The sequence below is a fragment of the Anguilla anguilla genome, chromosome 19 (assembly GCF_013347855.1).
Source record: "Anguilla anguilla isolate fAngAng1 chromosome 19, fAngAng1.pri, whole genome shotgun sequence".
NCBI lineage: Eukaryota > Metazoa > Chordata > Actinopteri > Anguilliformes > Anguillidae > Anguilla > Anguilla anguilla.
Window position 1 is genome coordinate 17,722,719 of NC_049219.1, and position 16,211 is coordinate 17,738,929.

General features: G+C 51.8%; 1 protein-coding gene across 1 annotated transcript in view; it reads right to left on the bottom strand.

Moving 5' to 3' along the window:
• polr3b (polymerase (RNA) III (DNA directed) polypeptide B) overlaps positions 1 to 15,993 on the bottom strand; it is a 25,034-nt gene extending 9,041 nt beyond the window's left edge. The window contains exons 1-19 of the mRNA XM_035401504.1: positions 15,922 to 15,993; positions 15,753 to 15,785; positions 15,185 to 15,241; positions 15,033 to 15,097; positions 14,807 to 14,882; positions 14,280 to 14,380; positions 13,914 to 14,005; positions 13,504 to 13,621; positions 13,177 to 13,285; positions 11,371 to 11,493; positions 8,759 to 8,875; positions 8,046 to 8,180; positions 6,205 to 6,366; positions 5,574 to 5,774; positions 5,196 to 5,358; positions 4,576 to 4,729; positions 2,636 to 2,710; positions 2,109 to 2,207; positions 1,426 to 1,553 (exon numbers count right to left, since the gene is read on the bottom strand). Of these exons, the coding sequence (XP_035257395.1) occupies positions 1,426 to 1,553; positions 2,109 to 2,207; positions 2,636 to 2,710; positions 4,576 to 4,729; positions 5,196 to 5,358; positions 5,574 to 5,774; positions 6,205 to 6,366; positions 8,046 to 8,180; positions 8,759 to 8,875; positions 11,371 to 11,493; positions 13,177 to 13,285; positions 13,504 to 13,621; positions 13,914 to 14,005; positions 14,280 to 14,380; positions 14,807 to 14,882; positions 15,033 to 15,097; positions 15,185 to 15,241; positions 15,753 to 15,785; positions 15,922 to 15,993 (2,080 nt within the window). The remainder of the gene's footprint in view (positions 1 to 1,425; positions 1,554 to 2,108; positions 2,208 to 2,635; positions 2,711 to 4,575; positions 4,730 to 5,195; positions 5,359 to 5,573; positions 5,775 to 6,204; positions 6,367 to 8,045; positions 8,181 to 8,758; positions 8,876 to 11,370; positions 11,494 to 13,176; positions 13,286 to 13,503; positions 13,622 to 13,913; positions 14,006 to 14,279; positions 14,381 to 14,806; positions 14,883 to 15,032; positions 15,098 to 15,184; positions 15,242 to 15,752; positions 15,786 to 15,921) is intronic.
• Between the last annotated feature and the right edge of the window lie 218 nt (positions 15,994 to 16,211).

Consider the following 16,211-nt stretch of genomic DNA (forward strand, 5'->3'; position numbering starts at 1 on the left):
TCATTTGAATTACAGTTACGCTTAATTACAAGGATAGTCTATAAACAAACTCAGAGGCCGATGTACACACCCTGAAAATATATTCCCAGGTTGACATGACCACCATGGAAGTCAAACGGAAACCTAAAATCTAAAGTGCGACTACATTTCCCAGAGTGCATGACTATTCCACATAAATCACTGATTTGTCTTTTGTTCATAGGCCTGTTAGAGGACATGAAGAATGCAGGGTGAGTTTAAATTCTTTCATGGGTGCTGGTGTTCCCCAGAGTCACAGCTCAGCCGAATCCTTCCGGAAGAGTGTTTCATTTAATCAAACACCTGTTAATCTCAGCCATGTAACCTAAATCAATGACAGGGACGGCTTGCACATATTACACAAGAACTCAGCTTCGGGTCCTGGACCATCTGCCACTCGAAGCCTCACTGTTCTGCTGCCAGAGAGAACTGAATGTTTTACTCATTTTACTGATTTAATTTTAACATTTAGGCCAAGATTCTGGCCAAAATTAAAGAATGGAATCTAAGGAGGGAAAGTTCCAGCCTTCAAAATATTTAAAAAATGTCAGAAAAACCCCCCCCAAAAAATGATCAATTATAACTTAAATCCTAAATAGGCTTTCTGTCGAAACACTTAAGGCTAACAAACCTCATTTAAGACGAGACGCTTAGGACAAATTAGCTCCGCAGTTCACTTCCTGATTCTGTTCTAATCGCGTTGTTAGGGGGAGATGGCTCGGACCAGGCCGCCCGGCCGGCTCTGGAGCCGAACAAACAATCCAGCTTCACGCCGTCGGAAAAATAAGCGAACGCATCGGTACGCACTCACAGCATCCTGACCTCTGGGTCCGAGCGGCGTGACCCGCCCGGGTCAGGAGAATGTACCGAGGGTGCCAGAATGTTTAATCCCCCTTTTGGGGGAAACGGGGACAGGGCGGAGGAGAGAGCGGAGGCTCGGGGATAACGTCCCTGACGTTTGTCAGCCGCCATTATGCCACAGTCAGGTCACAAAAACAGAGCCCTCACCAGCCTCGGCCACACAGGGAGATTAGCACATGTATAGGCCCCCCCCCCCCCCCCCGCCCCCGCCCCCACAGAAAAAGAGCAGGCGGAGGGTATTGGTTCAAATATAGCTGCATTCCCTGTGGGTTTGTAAGGGTGGGGGGCGGGGCGGGGGCAGCAGTGACGTTGGAGGGTTTGGTTTCCAGGAAACTGTGTGTTCAGGCACTTTGGCACATGCAGCTGAGCACACTGACCTCCTGAACGCACAATGAATCTGTAATGACACTCAGGGTGAGGGGCAAGGAGGCGGCTAGCACACATAGCAGAGAGAGGGGTCACACACACACACACACACTCATACTTGCATACACACACACGCACTCACACACACACTGAGGACGCTGTGTTTTGGGGCACACTCACCCATAGCCTGCTTGCCCATAGCGCACTGGTATGTGTTTCTGGGGGACTGGTTGTGGTGGGGGTATGGGATAAGGCCAGCACACACCCCCAGCAGAGTGAAGGGTTCGATCTCCAAGTGGGTGGTGTCCCTACACACAGTAATCACACACACAATTACACAACCTACAGTACACACACGACCCCACAGCACACACAATAATCTAGTGTACACACTAACCTACAGTACACACAATAATCTACAGTGTACACTGTATACGGTACACAAGGCAGAATTCTATCTAATCCAGGTAACGCCTTGCATGGAGTCACAGCAGATCTGCTCTGCTGGGGCTGGGAGACACTCACTTGGTAATCATGTGCTCGTACAGAGCGATTGGCTGCAGAGACACTCACTTGGTGATCATGTGTTCGTACAGAGCGATTAGGCTGCAGAGACACTCACTTGGTAATCATGTGTTCGTACAGAGCGATTTGGCTGCAGAGACACTCACTTGGTGATCATGTGTTCGTACAGAGCGATTGGCTGCAGAGACACTCACTTGGTAATCATGTGTTCGTACAGAGCGATTGGCTGCAGAGACACTCACTTGGTAATCATGTGTTCGTACAGAGCGATTGGCTGCAGAGACACTCACTTGGTAATCATGTGTTCGTACAGAGCGATTGGCTGCAGAGACACTCACTTGGTAATCATGTGTTCGTACAGAGCGATTTGGCAGTCGTTCTCCTCGTTGACATCCAGATACTCCACCAGGCTTTCGTGGAGAAAGTCTTCAAAGTTTCTGAAACCCAAGAAACAGAGCAGAGGGAAAAGATGGAGAGCATTTTAGAAGCTCACCCTGCGATGTTTAATGAGCGAAATCTTTGCGGATTTTGGCAAATTGCTTGTGTACTGTGCATAACCACATTGTTAGCTAAAGGATAATAGATGTTAAAGCTGAAAGGAGCGGTCACATTGTTAGCTAAAGGATAATAGATGTTAAAGCTGAAAGGAGCGGTCACATTGTTAGCGAAAGGATAATAGATGTTAAAGCTGAAGGGAGCGGCCACATTGCTAGCTAAAGGATAATAGATGTTAAAGCTGAAGGGAGCGGCCACATTGCTAGCTAAAGGATAATAGATATTAAAGCTGAAAGGAGCGGCCACATTGCTAGCTAAAGGATAATAGATATAAAGATGAAAGGAGCGGTCGGAGGGTTAGGGTGGGTACCTGTAGCCCTGGGTGAGCTCCTCGATGTGTCTGGTCTTCACTGCCGGCTGCCCTCTCTTCACAATGATGTAGGGTCTGCCAGGAGAGAGACCACACGTCTGAGCCTCCATTAACACTGGAGACCACACATCTGAGCCTCCATTAACACTGGAGACCACACATCTGAGCCTCCATTAACACTGGAGACCACACATCTGAGCCTCCATTAACACTGGAGACCACACATCTGAGCCTCCATTAACACTGGAGACCACACATCTGAGCCACCATTAACACCGGAGAGACCACACATCTGAGCCTCCATTAACACTGGAGACCACACATCTGAGCCTCCATTAACACCGGAGAGACCACACATCTGAGCCTCCATTAACACCGGAGAGACCACACATCTGAGCCACCATTAACACCGGAGAGACCACACATCTGAGCCTCCATTAACACTGAAATAATTTGCACATACACATGTATTATGAACTGTTTCAGCATCTTGGTGAATAAAGGGGGGGGGGGGTTTAAGGCACAGGGGGGTGCGCTGCAGGTAGACAAAGGGCCACACGTGACCCCTGGACGCAGGAGCCGACGCCCACAGAGTGTGACATCAGCCTAATCTCCATGGATACCGGGGACCCTGCTAATTGTCATAATGGGGCGAACAAGCACCTCTCAGCACCTCTCAGGGGCTACACCTTAACAATGAGCCTCCTGGAGTCGCCATGGAAACGGCGAGTGCACAGCACTGTGGGGCGGAAACAATGGCGGCGGTGAGAGGGCTAGCAGGGGAGCAGTCAGCCCTCCGGCCCGCCGGGGATGGCTATCACAGCGGGGGCATTCTCTCCTTTCATTACGAGTGTCATCAAGTGAACCTGCGGCCAAGCGTTAAGGACTTAGCACAGGGTAAGAGGCTAGCAGGTGCAGCATGGCTAACAGGTGCAATGAGAGGCTAACAGGTGCAATGAGAGGCTAACAGGAGCAATGAGAGGCTAACAGGAGCAATGAGAGGCTAACAGGTGCAATGAGAGGCTAACAGGAGCAATGAGAGGCTAACAGGTGCAATGAGAGGCTAGCAGGTGCAGCATGGCTAACAGGTGCAATGAGAGGCTAGCAGGTGCAGCATGGCTAACAGGAGCAATGAGAGGCTAACAGGAGCAATGAGAGGCTAACAGGTGCAATGAGAGGCTAGCAGGTGCAGCATGGCTAACAGGTGCAATGAGAGGCTAGCAGGTGCAGCATGGCTAACAGGTGCAATGAGAGGCCAACAGGTGCAGTTTGGCTAACAGGTGCAATGAGAGGCTAACAGGTGCAGTTTGGCTAACAGGTGCAATGAAAGGCTAACAGGTGCAATGAGAGGCCAGCAGGTTCAGTTTGGCTAACAGGTGCAATGAGAGGCTAACAGGAGCAATGATAGGCTAACAGGTGCAATGAGAGGCTAACAGGTGCAGTTTGGCTAACAGGTGCAATGAGAGGCTAACAGGTGCAGTTTGGCTAACAGGTGCAATGAGAGGCTAACAGGTGCAGTTTGGCTAACAGGTGCAATGAGAGGCTAACAGGTGCAGTTGGGCTAACAGGTGCAATGAGAGGCTAACAGGTGCAGTTTGGCTAACAGGTGCAATGAGAGGCTAATAGGTGCAATGAGAGGCTAACAGGTGCAATGAGAGGCTAACAGGTGCAGTTTGGCTAACAGGTGCAATGAGAGGCTAACAGGTGCAGTTTGGCTAACAGGGCAGATCTGTGCTCCACACTCTGGGACTCTGAAACCAAGCTGCTCTGTAAATTAGCGGAGCTACCTGGCGGTGGTTTGGTACCAAAAAGTAGACGGATAAGCATATTAGCGAGCCCGCCGCAGCCCCGCCTCCCCAGGTGACCCCCACCTGCACAGCCCCGCCTCCCCAGGTGACCCCCCCCACCTGCACAGCCCCGCCTCCCCAGGTGACCCCCACCTGCACAGCCGGCCCCCGTCAGAGCTGATGTAGACGCAGCGGTCCGTCAGGTTGGTGGAGATGGAGACGAACTCATTGATGAACCCCGCCCTCCTCATCAGCCGGAACGTGTGGACCAGCTTCTGATGATCCCGGATAACCCCCAGGATATTACCTGTGCCAGACACACACGTACACGTACACACACGCACACACAGGTACGTACAAACACGCACACACAGGTACGTACACACACACACACACGCATGCACACATGCATACACACACACAATTAAACTTAATTCCTAAATGATCATCTGTATTTACTAATTCACCACTCTAATATCACTCTAATATATCCAAATGATTACGAGGAAATGTGTGGTGTCCATGGAAACTGTGCTCTCAGTGGATCTGAGGACAGAGATGGAAAGTTGGCAGTGGACTGAGTGAGTGTGTGTGTGAGTGTGTTAACGTGTATGTGTGTGTGCGCGCGTGTGTTTCGCATGCAGGTGTGTGTGTGTGAATGTGTTAACGTGTATGTGTGTGTGCGTGTGTGTGTTTCGCATGCAGGTGTGTGTGTGTGTGTGTGTGCGTGCGTGTGTTTCGCATGCAGGTGTGTGTGTGACAGACAGGCGCACCGTTGAGGAACACCAGGAAGACGCTGGGGTAGGACAGCTCCTCCCCACACAGCAGGTTGACGTCCTCCACGCCCAGGTTAAAGGCCAGTTTGATGATGGGCCCGTCCTCCATGTCAGTGGTGATGTGAGTCATCAGGGCCAGGTTCTTCACCAGCCCGCACGCCTTATACACACAACCACCAGCAGGGGGAGTCACTCAGTATACACATCACTGACGGCACACATCACTCAACACAATGTATTACTGAACAGGTATTGCCAAACACAGCACCATCAACAAGCAGAAGCTGGCAGGCCCCTGGCCAGTTTGAGACGCTCAGCTGGTCTACTGTGTCCGAAGCGCAGGAGATTTTAAGGTGAGCAGAGCGGGGGGCTCACCTCTCCTTCGGGGGTGTCGGACGGGCACAGCATGCCCCACTGGGAGGGCTGCAGCGAGCGCGGGCCGCTCACTTTGCGGGTCTTCTCAAACTGAGAGGAGATTCGGGTCATCATGCCCAGAGCAGAGATGTAGGACAGGCGGGACAGCACCTGCGTCACGCCCTGCCGGTCCATCTTAAAACGCTTCAGAGACCAGTTACCCTGGAGACACACACACCCAGAGACCAGTTACCCTGGAGACGCACACACACCCAGAGACCAGTTACCCTGGAGACGCACACACACCCAGAGACCAGTTACCCTGGAGACGAGCACACACCCAGAGACCAGTTACCCTGGAGACGCACACACACCCAGAGACCAGTTACCCTGGAGACGCACACACACCCAGAGACCAGTTACCCTGGAGACGCACACACACCCAGAGACCAGTTACCCTGGAGACGAGCACACACCCAGAGACCAGTTACCCTGGAGACGCACACACACCCAGAGACCAGTTACCCTGGAGACGCACACACACCCAGAGACCAGTTACCCTGGAGACGAGCACACACCCAGAGACCAGTTACCCTGGAGACGCACACACACCCAGTCTCGGGCAGGGTCGGGGTGGTGGGGCGGTACTCACGGTGGAGATGGCGTTGACCATGCCGTTGGTGACCTGGTCCTGTCGCATGTGTTTAACCACGTCGAACTGCGCGGCTCGCTGTTTGGGGATGATCTGGTCTGCGATCTTCTTCAGCTCAGAGTTAAACTTCTTAAACAGGTCCTCAAACAGGAGGGACAGCAGCTGGGGACGCAGTCATATACAGTCACACCGTCTGCAGCACCACAGCACTGCAGGACACAGTCACACCGTCTGACTGCAGCACCACAGCACTGCAGGACACAGTCACACCGTCTGACTGCAGCACCACAGCACTGCAGGACACAGTCACACCGTCTGACTGCAGCACCACAGCACTGCAGGACACAGTCACACACAGTCACACCGTCTGACTGCAGCGCCACAGCACTGCAGGACACAGTCACACCGTCTGACTGCAGCACCACAGCACTGCAGGACACAGTCACACCGTCTGACTGCAGCACCACAGCACTGCAGGACACAGTCACACACAGTCACACCGTCTGACTGCAGCACCACAGCACTGCAGGACACAGTCACACAGTCACACCGTCTGACTGCAGCGCCACAGCACTGCAGGACACAGTCACACAGTCACACCGTCTGACTGCAGCACCACAGCACTGCAGGACACAGTCACACCGTCTGACTGCAGCGCCACAGCACTGCAGGACACAGTCACACAGTCACACCGTCTGACTGCTGCACCACAGCACTGCAGAGTTTATTATTATTATTCTTTATCATCATCAATCACTGGCTATCGTTTGGATAATTGTATTTTTACCTTTCTTACCACAAGAATTTAGAAGAGTGAAACAGAGAGATGAAGTGAGAAAGAGGGACAGAGAGAGTGAGAGAGGGTGAGAGAGAAGGAGAGAGACAGAGAGAAGGGGATCAGCCCTCTCTCCCTTCATCACTGATGTGAAGCGATGGCTGATTATTCAGGGGAGGTTTCCTCCATGTTACTCTCACCTGTCTGTGCGCTACAGATCAGAGAGGAGGACGGATGGACAGACAGACGGACGGACGGACGGACGCAGGCGGTATAATCCGAGCCAGATGTGGCGTGCAGAGCCGTGTGGAACAGCGCTGCCGCCCCCGCAGCCTCTGATTGGGCGCCGCCGCGTCTCTCCCGGCGACGCCTTTACGCGACGCTAATAAAGAAATTAATCTCCCGCGACACAGCCGCCAATTAGCCCCGCGCGCGGAGCGCTGATTAGAGGGGGGGGTGGTGGGGGGGGGCGCTCCCCGTTAAGCCTGCCGCGGGCGGGGGCGCGGGCGGGGGGGGATGAAAGGCCGGGGGGCAGAGGGGTAATTACATTATCGGCGCTGGGCAGGGATTAGCCGCGGCGGCGGTGCTCTTTTGTCCCGGGCCGCGGTTCTGGTGCCGTTCCATATCTCACCCCCGACCAACACACACCGTACAGAGCAGAGTACAGACCGGGGGGGGCCCGGGGGGGGGGGGGGCCCAGGGGGGGGGGCCGAGGGTTTGAAAACAGAAAAACAATGGAGGAGTAAAATAATGAAGCTGTTAATAAAGAAAGAGGGATAAGGGAGAGAGGGAAAAGAGAGAGAGAGAAAAGAGAGGGAAAAGACAAAGAGGCAGGTGAGAGATTAAGCTTCTTTCTCAACCACACAAGCCAGCGCCAGCATCTGGAGTGTGTGTGTGTGTGTGTGTGTGTGTGAGTGTGCGTGTATGTATGTGTATGTGCGTGTGTGCGTGTATGCCATAGTGTTTCACAGTGCCCATCACACAGGTAGTAGGCTCCCTCCGGTTCTCTTTACACACCTCAGACCCTCACACACACACACACACACACACACACACACACACACACCTGTCCGGCCAGCTCCAGACGCTTGTTGCCATAGTAATCCCTGTCATCCACCTTGTTGTCCCCTTGAGCCAAAATGACTCGGCGCACCATGACGGCCAGGTAGATGCACTTAGCCCTGAAGTTAAACTCCTTCACCTGCAGGAGACAGAACACACACAAATAAACCAGCCATTCAGCAGCCAATCACAGCCCTTACAGGTCCACGCAAGAGCTCACATCAAACTGCACATGTATCTGTGAAAGAGCAGGTATTTACAGCACAGGTGTGCCTGTGCAGCAGTGTGTGCCCCTCACAGGTGTGCCCGTGCAGCAGTGTGTGGCACTCACAGGTGTGCCCGTGCAGCAGTGTGTGGCACTCACAGGTGTGCCCCTCACAGGTGTGCCCGTGCAGCAGTGTGTGGCACTCACAGGTGTGCCCCTCACAGGTGTGCCCGTGCAGCAGTGTGTGGCACTCACAGGTGTGCCCCTCACAGGTGTGCCCGTGCAGCAGTGTGAGGCACTCACAGGTGTCAGGTGGTTCAGATGGCTTCAGTAACACCACTCTGAACAGATCTGTGCTGCTAACATACTGGGTTAAAATGAGGCTAAGGGTGCATCGCCATGGTGAAATGGCTTTGGACACGGACTCGCTTGGGCAGGTTTCTGCAGAAGAGCAGAGAATGATGACATCACAGAGGCGGTGCCGTTGCTTAGAGACAGACGGGCAGACTCACGGGTACGTGTGTAAGGACAGTGGAGGCCAGCAGCTCTCTCGCTTCCTCCATTTTGGTTTTTTTCGGCCCGCCCCACATGCGCTGTCGACGGACTTTATTCCCGATGTATTTCAGAGCCTGGAAAACACAACACACCAAATTAACTTTATTCCCAGAATATTTCAGAGAACTAGAACTACAGATGTGCAGACGTATGATCACATACAGTGTAAACATCTTGGTACAAACTGGACTTGGCTGAAATCCCTTACATCTTACTTTAAATTACAGGATGAAATGTTCCCCAATAATGTGGTGCTGATTAAATTGATTTAAATCCATGGAAAAGCTTTTTAAGCCTCAGCATCCACAGGTGCAGTCAGCGTCCCATTCAACTGGGCAGAGTCCCAGTACCTCTAAACGTGGTCCCACATTAAGCGCTCACGCTCATTAACACTCACGTTTAAGGGCACAGTAACCAGCGGTGCCCTGCGGGAACAAGGTTCTGGGCACATCTGAGCTCACATTTTGTTCCAAAACTTTTTCCTCAACAATGAAACAGAGCAACAGGTTTGGTGGCATTAGCACTGAAAACCCGTTGGCTGGACGGCCCCCGAACTGAGCGTATCAGTGTTCTACAGAGACCCATATCGCCCCCCAGCTCACCTGAGTCAGCACTCTGACAATGGGGGGGTGGGTGGAGGGGTGGGGTCAAAGGTCAGGCTCATGGTGGGGGTCAGCTGGGACCACCCACTTCACATCCTGAATGGGTCTGGCAGACCCAAAGCAATGGCTACATTCCGCAGGCGATGACATCATCCCCTCATTATGCGGGGCTCTCCTGCGTTTCATTGGCCCGTTCACTGCAGAGCAGACCAGCGTCCTGCTCCAGAACACCTGCACGGAACATTAGGGAGCTCCGCCCCTTTGACTGACCAATCACACCTTTACGCATGTCAGGTTGCAGGGACCCCCGTGCAGCAGCAGAGCTCGGTCCAGTGTTTCCGTCTGGCAGGCAGGGAAGACGCATGAGGTCACTAACAGTTTTCCTATTTGGAAAATCTTCTGAAAATATTACTAGAGCTAGATTCACTAGCAATTCGACTGAAAGCACAGTCTGAAATGTTACATTTAAGCCCATAGGTGGGGAAAAAACTAACATGACAGGTGGTAGCATTGGTTCAGAACACAGCTCATTTCAGCTGTGAGCCAAGACAGCCAATATTGTTTGTTGGAACTTGGTCTCATTTTTATATCAATACTTTTAAGGACAGGCCCAGATTTTGCAAGTTTTAATTGGTGACTTGTAGACAGAGCTTTGTGTGCGTGAGTAACTTGGCATTTTTGTGCGCTGAAAGCGCTTTTTTGTCGAGACGCGAGTGACAGGGGCGGCGAATGAAGCCCGGCGGCTCGGGGGGAAGGGCGGGACGCTAGCGGCGAGCGCGGGCTGACTGCTCCCTGATTACCCGCCCGGCTCATCGCTCACGGGGACGGGGAGCCATAGTAACTGAGTGTCTGCAAATGGCTTCAGGAGCCATTGTTCTCCTCCGCTTAATTTAGCTTCCTCTCCGCTTCCCGCCGGCGGCATGTTGTTAAGGGCCGTCGTTAAGGGAGCGATGCTGGAACGTTAATAAATAACCTGATCAGAGTCCAAACTTGTGTCCGCGCTGGTTTCTAGGATACCGACGGGCTTCTTTTACAATACCAGTGCAGGTTCCTGTTGGCAAACAAGGCTGTGGATTTAAATACACCGACTCGTCCCTTTGTCCAAGCCGCCATTATTCAGGAAGGGGAAATCATTTCAGACTCCAAGGGGCCTGCTCTGATCAGTCCAGCGCTCAAAGGGACGGCCTTCTGCATCAGCACAGAAACATTTTGATGGGCGAGTTTGAGGAGCTCGGCATATTCTGCTGATCTGCAGGTGATTCTGAGGGCCGGGGAGACCGAGGGGCCTCCTACAACGGCACTTCTGCGCTGGTCAGTGGTGCCCCTGTCCGAGAGAACACCGCTCACTGACCACCACCGGGGGGCGGGGCTTGGTTATGGGAACCAATGGGATGCAGGCCCAAGCGACACTGACGAGACAGCACCTATACTCACCTGTAGCTCTCACGCTGCTTTCCTACCGTGTGAAATGCACTTTCCAGGGGAACACTCAGAGAACCGGCGTGCTCGCTAACCAGGCTAAATCATTTACTACAGTAAATCTTTTTTTTGCCCCATACAATTTCCAGTCAGGTACATAGCACTGGCAAGAAGGCAAGGCTGCTTCATGGCTGCAGCCGAGTGAAATATCACAGAGTGTAACAGTTAGCAGCAGCGCTAGCCGCGAGCCACTAAGCGCTAGCCGCCAGCCACCAGCCACAAGCAGCTAGCCACGAGCAGCTAACCACCAGCCACAAGCAGCTAGCCACGAGCAGCTAACCGCCAGCCACCAGCCACGAGCAGCTAACCGCCAGCCACCAGCAGCTAGCCACGAGCAGCTAACCGCCAGCCACAAGCAGCTAGCCACGAGCAGCTAACCGCCAGCCACCAGCCACGAGCAGCTAGCCACGAGCAGCTAACTGCCAGCCACCAGCCACAAGCCGCTAGCCACCAGCCACGAGCCGCTAACTGTGAGCCGCAAGCCGTACCTGCGTCTGGGTGAAGATCTGGGCCTTCTGGCACTCCTCCAGGCTGGGGGCGAAGGCGGCCATGACGTGCTCCTCCGTGCCAATCATCTGCACGATCTCCTGGTCGCTCTCCACGCCCATGGCCTGCGGGGGGACACGGGCTTCTGAGGTTCACTTACGCTAACGAGCGCGGCGGGGACTGGGCCTGCTGTCCCCGGGGCGGCCCGCGCTCAGCCAGGCTCAGAGCAGCCCAGAGGGAGCTCACTCAGGCTGACCACTCACACACACACACACACACACACACACACACACACACACACACACACACACACACACACACACACACACACACACACACACACACACACACACACACACACACACACACACACACACACACACACTCACACTCACACTCACACTCACACTCACACTCACACTCACACTCACACACACACACACACACACACACACACACACACACACACACACACACACACACACACACACAGACCATCGCAAACCCTAACCCTAACCCCAACCCCACACCCATCCAAGGGTTCACTTCATTTTCACGTTTGTGACAGAACGACAACGGTAAATGAAGGATACATTTACCGTTTACTTATAATACAAGATTTTTATTTATTTATTTTTATTCTCAATGACATACAAGTAGATTTTCAAAAATTGGCTGAAAAAATTGGTTAAATTCTTGTTGGAACTGGAAGACAATCATATCAAAACTGGATAATAAACAAACAACTTCAATACTGAATTTTGTTAAAAAATAAACCAAACATGACAACACTTGTTGGAATAACAACTAGCACGCCCAAGACAAGCCAAGAAATGAAAAAACGCAACATATCCTGCGCCTGATCTCTCCTCTCCTACACTGCCCCCTGCTGGTTGAACACAGTCTCTGCAACCCCAACATGCAACACCGCCCGAGGGGTTCAAGAGCAGAGACCAGCCCAGGAAAGATCAGTGAAGCCAAAAACAAAACACAACAACAACAAACTGCTCATTAGAGCAGATCTGCTTTAGAGCTTCATGTCACTGCAGTGTGTTCAACTGCACTGGAATGGCAATATGGGGCTATACTGCCATCTTCAGGTAAAGGTCAGGAAGTACAACAGGCTGGACAGGCTGGCAGTTCTCTCTCAAACAAGCAGCGATGGAAGGAGAAGAAGCAAACGCCTGTGGATAATTCCACCGGGGGACGCGTGTCGTGTGGACGTGCGGCGTATTACCTGTGTACCTCACTGGGACAGCCTGTCTGCGCTGTGAGCTGTGACTGAAACGTGCGGCGTATTACCTGTGTACCTCACTGGGACAGCCTGTCTGCGCTGTGAGCTGTGACTGAAACGTGCGGCGTGTTACCTGTGTACCTCACTGGGCTAGCCTGTCTGCGCTGTGAGCTGTGACTGAAACGTGCGGCGTATTACCTGTGTACCTCACTGGGACAGCCTGTCTGCGCTGTGAGCTGTGACTGAAACGTGCGGCTTGTTACCTGTGTACCTCACTGGGCTAGCCTGTCTGCGCTGTGAGCTGTGACTGAAACGTGCGGCGTATTACCTGTGTACCTCACTGGGATAGCCTGTCTGTGCTGTGAGCTGTGACTGAAACGTGCGGCGTATTACCTGTGTACCTCACTGGGATAGCCTGTCCGTGCTGTGAGCCATGACCGAACGGAAGCAGAGACTTCTGTTTTTGGCTGTCCAGTGCTTATGCTCAGGAACAGCGGGTCCAGGATCAGCTTCCCTAATCCCTGAGCTGCAGCTGTGCTGTTGGGCTGATCAGGTATTAGGGTGCGGCCCTCACCTTGAAGATGATGGCGATGGGGGCGTCCTCAGACAGGGTGTTGTGCCGCAGGTAGAAGCGGCCCTGCTTGACGATCATATTGGTCCTGCTTTTCTTCTCATGAGTGGAGCTGAGACACACACACACACACACACACACACACACATACGATCACTGGGCCTGTGCAGAGGGACACTGGGCCTGTGCAGAAAAAGTCTGTGCCTGTGCAGAGGGTCACTGTGCCTGTGCAGAGGGAGACTGGGCCTGTGCAGAGGATCACTGTGCCTGTGTAGAGGGAGACTGGGCCTGTGCAGAGGGACACTGTGCCTGTGCAGAGGATGTCCGTACCTGGTCACAGATGCTCCAACCGCACCCTTCCTGTCCTGCTCCACAATGATGCGGTTTTTGGACAACTGCTCCTGGATCAGAATGACCTTCTCCTGACCTTTTACAATAAAATATCCTCCTGGAGAAACCGGGAAGGGCATTCAGCTTTAATACACAAACAATAAGGCTCCAAACTTACTTTTCCAAGCTCACATGCACACTCATGCTAGATCACTACCAAGTGCATTTTACCAGGGACCCTTCTAATCCTGTAACAACATGTCTACAAGAAAAGTTTGTTTCTACAGATCAGTGGGGGTGGGGGGGGGGGGTCCAGGGTAGTTGTACAAATGCTACTGAATAACACTGTGACTGTACTGCACCTCATTAAGGAATAAACCACATTAGATGGAACACCAGGCAGTGCCTACCTGGGTCCAAGGGGCATTCGTTGAGTTTTGAGAACTCAACAGGTGTCTTTCCTGTCAGAACGCAGTTGGAACTTCGCAGCATGATTGGCATTCTGGGTTAAAAAAAGGGGGTTCAGTCAAACTTGGGAACAAACGCAGTGGTAGTTAAGTGTTCATTCTGAGAAATAGTTTCCTCTTACAACTAAAACAAAGACAAAAAGAAACTAACTTTCATGGACAGAAAATAACTTTTTTGTTTAAGCAACGTTTTAAAGAATAAATCAACACTCCAAACGGAACTTTGAACAGAAATCATATGAAGGAATTTGCAGGTTTTTATATTCACAGTTCAATGTTAGTTTGAATGTTGGTTTTAGACGAAGGCACCTTCCAATGGGCAGGGCGTTCCGGATGATTCTCTGGCTGCCTCGCGTGTACTCGATGTCCACAGTGATGGGGGCTGAGTATGTCATTTCCCGCAGCCGACACTGGGGGATGGGGGGGCGGGGGTGGGGGTGGGGGTGGGGGTGGGGGTGGGGTCAGAGGCCTCATACCCTTCTGATTGTTTACTGTCATGACTTAGACCCAAAGCAGACAACGAGGGCCGTATCTGTGTACGGATTTCATGCCAAATTCTGACCTTAATTACTTACTTATCCCAAACATTTAGGCCATCTGATATTTGAGCTACATTTCTTCATAAGCACAAGGATGACAGCGGAAGGTTGTTCCCGTATCCCTGTGCGAAAAGCTTCACTGATCTAACCTGCGAGTGAACCAGTGCTGGTGTATATAGCTAATTAGCTAATTAGCTCATTTAGTCAGTGTAATTTGTGGAGACAGAAACCTGCTTACACAGTGGCCCCCCAGGGACGGACCAGCCGCCCCCTGCCCTGGACCTTCACACCACTCACCTCGTGGGGAGAGACCGGCCGTGTCACATTGAAGCTTTCCTCCACATCAGGCATGCCCACATAGATATTCAGGTACCTAGAAATACAGACATAAGGTGAATGTGTTGCTAACCATAGGCAATACCATGGGAAACACCATGGGCTGTCCTGCTGTCCCCTGCTCCAAAAGTATGGGCAACTGCATAGTTCGCCTGCATAGAGGCTGGATGTGAAAATGAGCACTCACTTCAGGTACCACATTGGATCTGCATCGCTCGTGATCTTCTCATTCGCCTTCATGATCTTCTTAATCTGAGGAATCGACAGGCCGCGTCAACAACAGACCGTGGCGCAACTGAAATGGCTGTCAGCACCAATCAGAGAGAAAAGCGATCTCACCTCCACGTTTATGAAGTAATTGAAGGAGTCGATGTGTTGCTTTACGAGGCCTTTCACCTAAAACGACAATGGCGGTTATTGGAAAATGGCTGTTGCTTGGGAAAGATTCAGTCAAAACAAAGGGGTCAAACCACAATTAACAGCGTTGGTTACGTCGTTCGTGGCCGTCGCTGACGTGTAACTGTTAAGAACAGAATTAGGTTTTTACCTGAATATGCCTACCTAACCATGGGAAGCGCAGTTATTCCACAGTATAGTTCCGTCTAGCAATAGGACGTACTTACAGAACCTCTTGAACAGGAACAGCCTTTAGTGAAAATTCCTGTAGTCGGTAAATGTGTCGCACTGCAGTGACATGGGCTAATGACTGTACCTGTGTGACAGGTATCACTAATCATTCATTTACAGTGTGTTTCAGCCTACGAAGCTGGAAACGTAGCATTCATTTTAGCTGGTACCACCAAAGAGTGCCGGTGGGCTGCAATGCTACAGATAAAGAGGAACAGCGCAGAATGACTTTCCAGAATGTATTTCGCTAGCGAGACTACTAGGTGGCAAGATACCTTACCTTTAGGAAGGCTGGCAGAAGTTTCCATTTTTCCTTGAGAGAGAAAGTACAAGCCAGTAAATTAACAATGTCCTGCGACTTATACAGCAGTCAATTGCTTGATATCATTTCGAACTAGCGAGGAAACTAGACAGACAGGACTGAACTCTTTACCCATGTACGCATTTACCTCCACTGTATTGACAGGAGCGGCAAGTTGTTGTGGCGTCATGCCCACACATTCCTCTCCAAAGACCTCCATAAGTTATTATATTTCGTAAAACAGTACTTTAATTCTGCCACCGAAACAAGCCCGTCTCACATGTTTTGCCAAGCTACCGGAAGTACTGATAACCACGCGAAGTAGAATGAGTTACTTTATTGATGTCTCGTGTGGAAAGAAAATTTTAAAAAGACAGTTCCGCCACTATTCATCTTCCATTTCAGCTTTCTCTGATATGAAATATTCTAAACCGTGAA